The following is a 13,241-nucleotide window of genomic DNA, read 5'->3' on the forward strand; positions in this document are numbered from 1 at the left end:
TTTGTGGCTCTTACATATTTTACATTCTCATCATTGTGATAATTTTATTCACCACTAGGGGTGCTATAAATTCTACTAAATAATGCTTCTTAATACTGTAATTCTCCACAAGAAATAAATTCCTAAGTAAGGCTGTGCCTACAGCACCAGGATGCATTTTATGCGAGGGGCAAGTTTTGCAACGTTGTTCAAACTTTAGTCTGATAAATAAACAAAATTAAATCATAATGTCTATAAAGAAAATATGCTTCCATCTAAATTGAAAAATACAATTGTACACCTTTGTAATTCAGCTTGTCTCTTATGTTGAACAAAGAATAGCTTAATTGCCTTGTTAAATTGTAAAACACGCGTCACTCAAACTGGTCAGAAACAAAATAAAATTCACCAAACACATCTTGGTTTGTATTTCCACTGTCCCAACAATCAGCAACTCTGGTTTGGTTGATATGAATCTATAATTCATGGAGTTGGATGGGATGTTGAAAAATGTGCCATTTCCATGCGGTTCACCCCCCATTGTAACTTTCTGCCGTGCCCCCATAGTTACTACTGGTGGCTTTCACTCCTTCTTTAGAGGCAGACCATTAAATTAGCAAATTACAACTGGAAAGATGCATATTTCCTCAAGGTCTTCAATTCAATTCAATTTATTTTGCATAGCCCAAAATCACAAATTTGCCTCAAAGGGATTTACAATCTGTACACATACGACATCCTCTGTCCCGGGACCCTCACATCAGAACAGGAAAAACTCCCCCCAAAAAGACCCTTCAACAGAGAGAGAAAAAAAAACAGGGAGAGCAACAGAGGAGGAATCCCTCTATCACAATAGACAGAAGTGTGATAGATCTCATGTGTACAGAAAGAACAACATAACAGAGTTATAACACATTCAATGCATATGACAGAACCACGGCAGGAGGCAAGGCCATGGTCCAGATATAACCACGATACATCTGCTTACCAAATGTTATACATCTAGGTGAAACGTACTGCGAGGGTTGCATCGTTAAAATTGTGTATGGGGCACTATTGAGCCGACTTGCCACTCTGAAGCACATCAGATAACTTCATTCAGGACTTTAAATGTGTGTGACAAGTTTGATTATGTTTTGAGCTTTTTTAGCCCCTCAAAAACACCTTCGTTTTTCATGGCAAAGAATGCGTTGCCACGGCAACGGCCTTTCACGAAACAACAAACTTTGCGATGTTTACTTCTTACTGCGCAGGCGCATCAAAAAGTGACTGGATTCGGTCCAAATTCAAAACGGTATTTAATATAATGATAACAACTGTAAACTGATGACAAATACAAACTGAAATACACTATCGATAGTATGTTCTCGAGAGCAGAGACCACGTGCAAGCTTCACTCACAGGGCCGACCCATCAGTCGGGTTCTGAAAAACTAAACTGCCGTGATCTGAAGAAAACTCCCTAAACATTGTTCTTTATATCTCCTGAAAGTCGTAAAGTGTCAAAGCTGTCCCAAAACGTTGGAAACAGATGTCCGGGTCAATCAGTGGATTGGCTGTAGTCGTGTTGTTCCCTCCTTGTATCGATCCGTCATTGCTCCGCTTTCTGGCAGGACTTCATGGTCATCTGTCCAGTTCCTCTGCGACCACTTCCTGCATTAACTCTGGTCCTCTGCTCATTCCCTTATATGGTCGTGAAGAGCCTATCCCCTGCATTCCTCACTCACCCTGTCTCCCCTGCTCTCTCTGCCTCATGGCTCAGAACCCCCTAACCTATGTGACTATACTTTGGTTCAATACTTCCAATGATTATGTTTAAGACATCTACAAGTAAACTTATTGCAAACATATAATATCTTCTATAAGTAAACATCCTGTAAACCTATAATACATTCCATTGTGACTCTTAACATAATTTATATTCTTATCATTGTGACACTTTTATTCACCACTAGGGGTGAATGCTACTAAATAATGCTTTTAATACTTAAACGAACTCCTAGGGAATTAATCAGATCAACTTCAAATTTGGTCACTATTGTCTGTGAAGAATTTAAAGTGCAGCGCCTGAAAATTGCAAAAACGACACTAGAAATTCATACAAAATTCAAAATGGCTAACTTCCGGTTGGGTTTAGAGCATGGCCCCAAGATACTTTTTTTTAAGCCCACGTGGTACATCTGCCTTAAAAAATTTGTAAATCTATGTGAAACGTACTGCGAGGGCTGCTTCGTCGTAATTTTGTAGGGGGCGCTATTGAGCAGATTTGCCACTCTGAACCTATAAAATCATATTATATAACTACATTTTGGGCTAGTAATCTGTGTGCCAAGATTGCTTATGTTTCGAGCATTTTTAGCCTCTCAAAATGAACTTCGTTTTTCACGGCAAAGACTGCATCGTCACATTAACGGCGTTCCACGAAACATCAAAAGCTTCATGAACTGGCATAATGAACTTCTTACATTTGTGTGGAACTAATTTGATGTTGATCTGATTTACCTACTAAGAGAAACAAGCCAAAGTGTATAGACTTTAACTTACTGTTTCCAGTAGGTGGCCCTATGACTGATTAAAAATTAGCCTGCAGATGTCTTCAGGCCTGGAGTCTAATCAAACATGTGAAATCTGGTAAAGATCTGATGATGTGGAGTCGAGTTACATCAGTTTATTCGTTCATGGCGAAGGATCAAAATTCGCCGAGCCTCCACGTCGCCGCCCTTCGACAACTTCTTACAATCTTCACAATGAAGCATGATCAAGGTCTTAAGGCTTTCCTGGCAACATTTGAGAGGGATCTGATTAATCTGTGAGGAGCAGGATGTCAAAGTACAAAACGTACAACTTCCAGTTGCCACTAGGTGGCGCTATTACTATGATTCTAAATTGTCATATAGATGTGTTCTGAGTCAGGATGTTATGACATATGAGAGATTTGGAGCAGATTAGACGATGTACGGCCGAGTTACAACAACTTCCTTTTTCGTAGCGAATGATGATTTATTTGCCGCCACACCACGGATACATAGTACGATAACTTTTTGATCTTTGAATAATGCCAAGTAATGCCAAGGTCCCAAGAGCATACTGACCAAATCTGAAGTCGATCGGGTTCAATCTCTAGGAAGAGTTTGTTAAAGTATGATGCCTTGAAACGGTCCAAAAACGTAATAAAATTCGAAATGTCTGACTTCCTGTTTGGTTTAGTGAAAAATTGCAAGAGGATTTTTTGTACGTCCCATCACGTTCCACATACCTACCAAATTTCATACAGCTAGGTGAAACCCAATGTTGGGGCTACTCAATAGGGGGCGCTAGCAAGCCAATATTTCATAACGCAGCTGGACACCCCAATCAGACTGCAATTTTTGCAAATTCTGGCTTGCATGCAAAATTTCAAAGTTCTTCCAGTATCCCAAGCACCTCCTTTTTGAGAGGAAAGTGGTAAAATAATAATAATAAGAAACATTAGAGAAGAAACATTAGAATAACAATAGGTCCTCCGCTCTGACTACGTCAGTGCTCGGGCCCTAATAAGAATTCCTACAGTTTCAATAGGGACCTCGCGGCCCGACGTTGTCTGTGCTCGGGCCCTAATTAAAGCTGCGAGCAGCATTGGTCGGGCCCTCGCAAGTTCACGTACGTCGAGGGTACTGGCAGGACTCTGGTTGACGCGGCCATGCATTTCTGTGACCATCATACACAGCGTGCACGAGTCAGATGATATTTCCTGTGTCGACCAGCAGCGTAGCAAGATCACGTTGCCAGGTCTCAAGCCTCAAATGTGTTGCGTGTACCTCCGATACAATCATAAATGAAAGCCTGTTAAGATCATTACGAAAATGAATGTGCGTGAATGCGCTTATGTTTGTAACATAACAGACTGTCAGTTTACTGGGATGGGGCTCAACTCCCTGCAGTGTCCTGCTGATTGTATTTGGACTTACATGAAAGTTAACAAAACAGTAGTATCATTTGCTTTTACTTGAACACTTTAATTTAACACTGTTTTCATGTTAAGCTCTTCTGTAAATTTAGATTGTAGTGTGAAGCATTCATTGTAACATTTAACCTGATTCTCATGAAGAAGCTCTGGACAGATCATTTATACTAATGCCGACTGACATGGTTTGAAAACCCACTGTTATCTAACTTTTGCTCTCCAAGCATCTTAGTTTGCACATATTTAGATCAGAGAAGTCTTTTTCTCATGGTGTGCCCACAAACCCTTTTAATAAGTTCAGTGTTTGTAATTGCTGTAATTATAGAATCCTGCTTACGTCCGTGCTTATCAGTAGATGGCGCTATGACTATGAGTTAATATTGGCAATCCTCAAGTCATGACAGTCATCAAACATGTCAAGTTTGGGACAGTTTTGACAAAGTACAGTTGAGTTACAACAGCTTGATGGATGATTGCGAACCATGTAAAATGGCTGCCACACCAAGTCCATGTTGTTCAATGAAACCTCATCTTTTAGTAACTTAATCGTTAAGGTCTTTAGATTGTTCTGATCAAATTCTAAGCTGATCTGATTAATTCCCTAGGAGGAGTTCGTAGTACAGCACCTGGAAATGGAAAAAAACGACACTAGAAATTCATACAAAATTCCAAATGGCTGACTTCCGGTTGGTTTTAGAGCATGGACCGCTTAGACTTTTTTTTTAAGTCTACATGTGATACATCTGCGTACCACATTTTATACATCTAGGTGAAACGTACTGCGATGGCTGCATCGTTGAAATAATGTAGGGGGCGCTATCGAGCCGACTTGCCACTCTGAAGCATTCAAATCACATCAGATCACTACATTCAGGATTTGAAATGTGTTTGACAAGTTTGATTATGTTTTGAGCATTTTTAGCCCCTCAAAAACACCTTTTATTTTTCATGGCGAAGAATGCGTTGCCACGACAAAAGCTTTTCACGAAACAACAAGCTTTGAGTAACTTCTAATCACAGAGGTCTTTAGATTGTACTGACCAAATTTAAAGTTGATTCGATTATTTCCCTAGGATGAGTTTGTTAAAATGCAGCGCCTGGAAATGACAAAAACGACACTAGAAATTCATAGAAAATTCAAAATGTCTGACTTCCGCTTGGGTTTAGAGCATGGGCTCAAGAGACTTTCTTTTAAGTCCACATGTGATACATGTGCCCACCAAATTTTGTAAATCTATGTGAAACGTAGAGTGGAGCGATTAGCGAGCGGCGTGTCCAGCGGCGTTATCAGACCTACGGGGCGGCCGTCTGAAGTCACGGTTAGCGGCTTTGAGGATGATGGACACAAAATGGAGGACTTTCCTGTCCTTATTAATGCTTATTTTGTTCTGCACAACTATTGTTAAGTCCGCAGATAAAATGTAAAAGAACAAAAGCAGTAATTCCTCTCCAGTAGGACAGAGACTTCAGCCACCAGCAAAGCTACGAGTGAGACGTGTGTTGACCACATTTATGGACCCATAATCTAGTAAACCTTTATGTGTAAGTGTTCATTTTAAAGTAAATTTGATGTGTGAGAGGCCCACAGCGTTGTAACTAAGTTTGACAAATATAACGTCTAAAACTTTCCACTAAATGTGTCTGTTTGAGTTTATAGAGGACGATTTTAGAGATCTTAAGTATCAAACACAACCTTTCATTTTTAAAGACTACTTTATTACTCTGTCGTATTTTTTTTACTTAGCAACCAATCACGGTTCAGCGAGACAGAGATAACTGTGCATGTATAAGCCTCGATCAATAAACTGGTGCACAACTAAAAAACAGAAACATTACAAGCAAGGTGAACCTGAGAAACTCTATATTGATACACTCACACACTCTATAACAATATCAACACACACCACACAAGCCTATTGAATTGAATGAGCGGAGGAAAAATCTGTGCAAACTGAAACATCCTCAAGAGAAATAAGGAGGAATATCCAACCATAGACTGGAAATACTAGCAAAATAATTAGATATAACAAAAATAATTTCTGAAACTAGAGCCTTCTGTTGAAACTCTGAACACAAAAAACCCAAAACATATCCAAAAAATACAAAATACCTTATATGTCTTGCAAAACCACTCAAAACTATACAAACTCTTCCAGAATGGTGTTTTCGCATTACACGTTTTAACACAAACGCCAAATAAATCTACTGTTGTCATACAGTTTTGGTAGCTATACCTGCGAAAATGAATGTGCTATAATTCGTAGATATGCCAAGAAATGTTCATATGTTATTCGTGTAATTATGTACAAAGAAGTATAAAAAACGCAAAAACCTTCACAGGGCAGGTGGCAGGGTAGGTGGATGGGTCAATTAATAACCGCCTTTGACCCAGGAGACCGCTGTTTGTGGCGTACTTATTTAATGCATTCCGTAGTTATTTTAACTCCAACTAAGACCTTTTCCTAAACCTAACTATAAGTATTTCACAATCTTTCAATTTAAACTAATTAAGTATTATTGTTGCTTAAACCTTCCTAATTTGTGTCCTGTGAAGACGGATATTTATTTTGAAAAGATTGTATGCATGTAACGAGCAGAAATTGACACTAGGTTGGCAGACATTCGTAGGAAAGCACAGGAAAAATGAGGAGAAGATTTTCTTAAGATATCGTACCAACTGTCGATAACTGTTCCAAAAAGGGTGTTTTAGTGGTCAGAAGACTAGAGAGGTGCGATACAAGTACAAGTCTATTCGCCATTTACCTTTAATCATGGACAGGCAAATCCTATGGGGTCAGATCAGTCTCAATAATTGCAAATGCACACAGAAAGACTCACAAATAAATACATACAAATCCACAAACAAATCCATACAAATCGACAAACAAATGCAGAAATATATTTGTGATTTTTTTTTACATTTATATGTATCGTAATTTATTTATGTGTGCATTGGAATGTATTTGTGAATTGTTCTGTGTGCATTTGGGAGTCTTTCTGTTTGCATTTGTGAGTCTTTCTGTGTGCATTTGCAATTATTGAGACTGATCTTACCCCATAAAATCCTGCCTTGTGCTGGGAAATCCAATAAAAAATGTTTTGTATCCACTCCATGACACTGACAATTCAATTTGAAATTACAAAAGTATATCAAGAAATAGCAATTCGAAAATACATCATAAAAACTGAAATTGAGAACATTATATGTAAACAAAATGTTGGGATTGGAAATGCCCAAATCAACAGACAAGTTCATAATTGTTTAAGTCTATCTTTAAACAGTCATGTGCCCATAGAAACATTGAAACATGTTTTGTCAGCTGTATTCATCCATCTGGTTAATACTGCGTTAGCAGCATATATGCCTGCTGGAACCTCTTGCTTATTATCTTGCCGCCCATGTTAAGGCCACACCGTTTGTGTGAGCAGCATGGCTCAGGTGATGCTCTCACTCTTTTTTTTAAATACACAGTGAAAATTATCATTTATATGTATAGTATATTGGCATCTTACCAACAACATTACTACAGTTTGTAATGTCTACATCTGTTGAACATGTCACAGATATGTGAAAAGTTAATATTAATTCTTAACTCAACACCGAAATAAAAACCCCTCTAGCGTCTTTCTGAGGACAGAATTCCATAATTTGTTAACATAAGGCTTTGATTCTGAAGGTAGGGAGAGTGATTTGGAAAGAGCGGTGACTTGCACAGCTTCATAAATGAATAGAGTAGCGGCTTTTAATTGTGGAATATCATCATTATTTGCAAATGAACACAGGCATCTTAACCTTTTTCTGTTTAAAACAAATATAATTTACATTTATAATGGAATATAAATGAAACATTCTGGCCATTATGAAAGGCAAACTTTATGTCGAAAGAAGTGCTGGTAGCAGCAGCAATGCTGTCTGTGTGGACACTACTCGTGTGAGAGTTCAGCGTCGCAACTGTGAATTTGGAAGATACCAAATTGATTTGTCTAGACTGAAACCTTTAGCTTCGGGTATGTTGTGGAATGTATTTTTGCACAGAATGCCGACTGTGAATTTCTTATATTTCAATGACCAGAAAAAACATGGGAATTATAACAGCAAGCAAAACCCTTTTCAGTGTACATATAGGCCCCTATTGTTTTAAGTAAATGCCTGATTGACTGATGAAAAACTGAACATGCATTTATCAAAATCAATTAATATTTTATAGCACTGTTCCTCATTTGCAAATTTAAAAATCAAACATGAGTAACATTTCTGCATTATCTTGCTTGTGTGTGTTTGTTTTAACAGAGGTTGGTCTCCATGAACATGCCTCTCAACAGTGATGGAACAGTCACGTTCAACGCCACACTGTTTTCCCTGGTTAGAACTGCACTGAAAATAAAGACAGAAGGTTTGTGTTCTCAATACATAATGTGTATCATATATTATGTCAGTCATTTTTAGTGAATATGGGTTAGAAATGGAGCAAACTCATTTCCAAACAATGGTCTGTAGATTCATGCATCATCAGGGCTCAAGGGCAAAAATGAGCAAGTTCCGATCAACTCACAGACACCATCTTAACTATTGGGCTTAACTATTTCTAGTAATAGAGCAAAGTCTTTATTAGTAATGGTTATTTTAATAATAACAATGCATCAAATGACAATGTGAGAACAATATGAACCTATAGAGAACTAGAAGGGGAAGACTTCAAACAAGGCCATGCCCTTTCATATTAATGAAAGTGAAAAATAATTTGTGTATCCGACCTGTGATTGGAATCGGCCTCAAAAATGTGTGGAGTATTCCTTGGCCAATTCCATCAAGTTTCATGGAAATTAGGCCAGTTGTTTTTTGATAATCCTGCTGACAAACAAACAAATAAACCAAACTGAGACTTGGTGGAGCTAATTATCACCTGAACCTGCAGCTCCTCTCAGCTTTATAGACCTTTATTGTGACTTTCAGCTCATTTTTTAGCTGTCCAGTCTAAAAAACTAACGGTGGCACGTAGCCGTATCAATTTAAAAAGTGATGATAAGTCAATATTTTGATCACGACATGTTTCTGCTGCCCCCAAGTGGGAAAAGCATCGGTTATATCAGGTATTAGACCCTTATGCCAGTAGATATTGTGCATAATTGTGGAATTTCCATGAAGTCCTAAATCTCTTTAGGGCTGCGTGATAATCCAGTCTCTCTTTCAAGGTGGCAATCTGGCAGAAGATGCAGATAACATTGTAACAGTGTGTGTTTACTCTAGCGTGAATGTAGTCTCTCATTTGCGCTGAATTACAGCGGTGTATTGGCTGTGATGATAATTTGTGTGTTTTAAGAATATTCAACCCACTCTTTCCTGTTATGTGGATAAATCTCAGTCCGTGCCTTAACTTTGATACCAAATAAGAACAATACAAACTCCATGTTGAGTAGTTATATAAATAAAGTACCGTTTGTATAATAACATAGAACACATTACAAAGACAAGACAAAGTTGGATTAAATCAGGAGGTAGTCAAATCTACCAGACATTATCTATTTTTTAATAGAATATTATGAACATTATGAAAGGTTGAAAATGAGAAAGTAAGTGATGCAGACTTTTAGCCATGCTAGCAGCATAGCTTTGGTTATTCATCACTGCAGGATTGTCCGGTCACCAAGAGGACCGAATGAAGAGTGCTATGGTTCTCAAAGTGCTATGGATTGAGAAAAGGCAGAATTGAGAACACTGCGTGTTGTTTGTGAATTTCAATAATATATTTCTGTAATCAAAGGCCCCTTATTCCTTAATTTAGCACTAAATGACAAAACCCTCCACCTTCGTTGCTCTTGGTGGAGAACCATATGATTTCTATCGTTCTGCTGCAATGGCTAAGCTTCTCCATATCACTGAAGACTGTCCTATAGACGAGGACTGCCAGTGAGCATGGATTTCCTCTTCAACAGAAATCAAATAAGGCTGTGTAGTGTTTAGTTGCTCTACTTACTGGACAAAATAGCTCACTCCTGGCAACATTATATTATTTTAAAGTAGTTGTAGTATGTGACCACTACTGGAAAATGTAATTGAACTAGTAGGTTTGCTACATTTAGCTAAATTTACTCCGGTTATTGGTGGATTTTACCAATTCAAAAGTTGCTTGTGTTGAATTTCAGTAATGTCCTTTGTCTCATTATTATGTTTCTTCTATTGGTCAGGTAATTTTGAACAAGCCAACGAGGAGCTGAGGGGAATTATCAAGAAGATCTGGAAGCGCACCAGTATGAAACTTCTGGATCAAGTCATCCCACCAATAGGAGGTCAGCTTTCATGAAGGTTAAGAAAGAAAAGGCAGTCATCAGGAAGCATATGCATGCATACATTTTTGCAGGTTTTCTGTAACAATAACCTGCACAAACAATGCAAAAAAAGTACCTGCTTACTGCTTTCTTGTTTCAGTATTTCTTTAATTCAGTATAGATATTTTCACCACAAATTGTTTTACTTACAGAATTAAAGAAGAACTGAGAACAAGACACATTGGCAGTTTTGGTACTTTTTTTGTTTCTTTAGAAAAAACTACAACAATAGATATTGTCTGAATAATGCAATGGTTCAGTAAATTGTCAGGTCTACATACTGTAAATAGTGTGTATCAAATATTGGTAGTTCATAGTATCTTTTGCAATGTAAAAGTCTGCAGGGAAGTTTTCCTCACAGCTTCCTTTCCAACATTTCTGGAAAAAGTACTGAATGACATGATCTGAAAAACCCTGGTTCACAGCTCAACTCGGTTGCAAAAGGAAGATGCGGTTCGGAGTGGGGACAGGGACCATTTTAAAGAGGTTAAATGCATGTTTAGCAAGATGCTTAAAGCCTATGTGCTGAGAAACTCCAGCAATAGTTCTCAGCAAACTCTGCTTCTGTCTGGAAGTGTGTTAGACAAATAACCATCTGTAAACTCTAACGACCTACGTCTTGCATACAAATTTACATTTTAAGCCCAACCAAGGTTTTTTTCACTGATTTCATTTTCATTTGAAACCATAGTGGAGCGTCTTAGTTTGGTGCGCTGGCACACTCTGTATGTTAATAAGTGACACCAAGTGTCATGTGACGAGTTGGGATGAGAACGTGGTAAAATACTCCCCCCTGATGGTGTCTACATGAGCTCACTGGAAGGCCTACTAGGATGACTGGTTGTGATGAAGACTGGAGATTAACGGGGTGGACGAGGGTTGCCTTAGTTGGACATTGAAATGATAGCCGACAGCCACAGAGAAACATATTTTTACATTTTTATTGCATCTTCAGCTCTGGAAAAAACATCATGGGCATCCATCCAACATTATACCAATAAGTACAACATTAGACTAAGACACCAAAGATAGTTGTTAGTGGCAGTTCAGACATGTATACAGTCTCACTTATTCCATAGCTTCACAGCTCAGCTACGTTGGTATCCTGTTTCATGGAAAAATATTGCCTTTTGTTATGTCTATGGCTATGTTAGCTTTTCAATTGAATCGATACCCCTGACCATCTTGGTCTTTCTCTGGAAGCTCAGACTTATAAGTTTCTTGTTATAGCTTCACATCACATCACAGTTGTTTGGAACAACATATCCAATTAAAGCTGCAAGCAGCATTGATCAGGCCCTCGCAACTTCAAGCACGTCGAAGGTACTGGCAGGACTCTGGTTGACGCGGCCGTGCATTTCTGTGACCATCAAACACTGCATGCACGAGTTAGATGATATTCCCTGCGTCGACCAGCAGCATAACAAGATCGTGTTGACAGGTCTTAAGCCTCAAATGTTTTGAGTGTACCTCCGATACAATCATAAATAACCCTTACCCTAACCCTTAAGATCATAAAGAAAATGAATGTGCGTGAATGCGCTTCAGTGTTTGTAACATAACAGACTGTCAGTTTACTGGGATGGGGTTCAACTCCCTGCTATGTCCTGCTGATTGTATTTGGACTTACATGAAAGTTAACAGAACAGTAGTGTCATTTGCTTTTATTTAAACACTTAAATGTTACACTGTTTTCATTTTAAGGTCTTCTATAACTTTACATTGTAGTGTGAAGCATTCATTATAACATGTAACCTGATTCTTATATAGAGGCTCTGGATAGATAATTTATACTAATGCCCACTGACATGGTTTGAGAACCACTGTTATCTAACTTTTGTTCTCCAAGCATCTTAGTTTGCACATATTTAGTGTTTGGGCCGCTGTAATTATAGAATCCTGCTTACATCCATGGTTGCCAGTAGATGGCGCTATGACTATGAGTTAATATTGGCATGCAGAAGTCCTAAAGTCATGACAGTCAACAACCATGTCAAGTTTGGGACAGTTTTGACAAAGTACAGTTGAGTTACAACAGGATGATGGTGAACCATGTAAAATGGCTGCCACACCATATCCAGAGATGGGCAAAAATACATCAAAATGTATTTTGATACAAAATACAAAATACCCCCAAATAAATGTATTACAACAAAATACAAAATACAAAATACTGGTGCCAGAAAATGTAACAAAATACATGTATTTTGTATTTAAAATACAGGAAATACTTTTTACTGGATTTTCCGTTTTCTCATAATGTGGTATAGCAGAGCGTTCAGGTTTATATAATGTACACAAAGCTCTGGTGAACCCCACAAAAAGGAAGAACAGTCACAGAATGTCAATGTAACTAAGCAAAGCTATTAAAAGACAACAACTTGATTATGTATATATATATTTTTATTAATGGGACTTAACAGCCCATAAACTTTGTTTTGTATCATCAAGAAAATATTCATCACATATGACATACAAGCTCCCAATCTCCCTCTTCCTATAGCTAGCTACTCCACTGATAAGCTAACTTGCTAAACACTGGCTATGCACTAGCCTAGACAGCATGCTAGCGTCATTAGCATGTTAGCATCGATCGCTAGCTTGATATTATAACCATCACCATATACAATAGGCTATGTAGCCAGACCCAGCATAAGTTATACATCAAGCTAGTTGACATCTGTCACACTCAGACACAAGATTTAACTTGACAGACAATCAGCTGAACCTGAAGATCTGAAGACTGAACTCTGGACTGTTTTTTGATTCGTGGAGAAAGTATTGAGTATTTGAGATACAAAATTACTCCACTCTAAAGTATTTTGTTACAAATTACGTTCGATTTTTAATCGGCCCTATCAAATACAAATTACAAAATACTCAAAAGTAATTGAAATACGTATTTCAAATACAAGTAATAGAAATACTGCCCATCTCTGACCATATCCACGTTGTTCGATGAAACATAAAGCTTTTAGTAACTTTTAATCACT

At 38.0% G+C, this 13,241-nt stretch overlaps 1 protein-coding gene across 1 annotated transcript in view; it reads left to right on the forward strand.

The window, feature by feature from the left end:
- LOC306714835 (dihydropyridine-sensitive L-type skeletal muscle calcium channel subunit alpha-1-like) overlaps positions 1 to 13,241 on the forward strand; it is a 138,967-nt gene that overhangs the window by 104,252 nt on the left and 21,474 nt on the right. The window contains exons 37-38 of the mRNA XM_079184982.1: positions 8,213 to 8,315; positions 10,108 to 10,209. Coding sequence (XP_079041108.1) covers positions 8,213 to 8,315; positions 10,108 to 10,209 — 205 coding nt within the window. The remainder of the gene's footprint in view (positions 1 to 8,212; positions 8,316 to 10,107; positions 10,210 to 13,241) is intronic.

This window comes from Pholis gunnellus (genome assembly GCF_910591455.1).
Source record: "Pholis gunnellus genome assembly, chromosome: 3".
In the NCBI taxonomy this organism is placed as follows: Eukaryota; Metazoa; Chordata; class Actinopteri; order Perciformes; family Pholidae; genus Pholis; species Pholis gunnellus.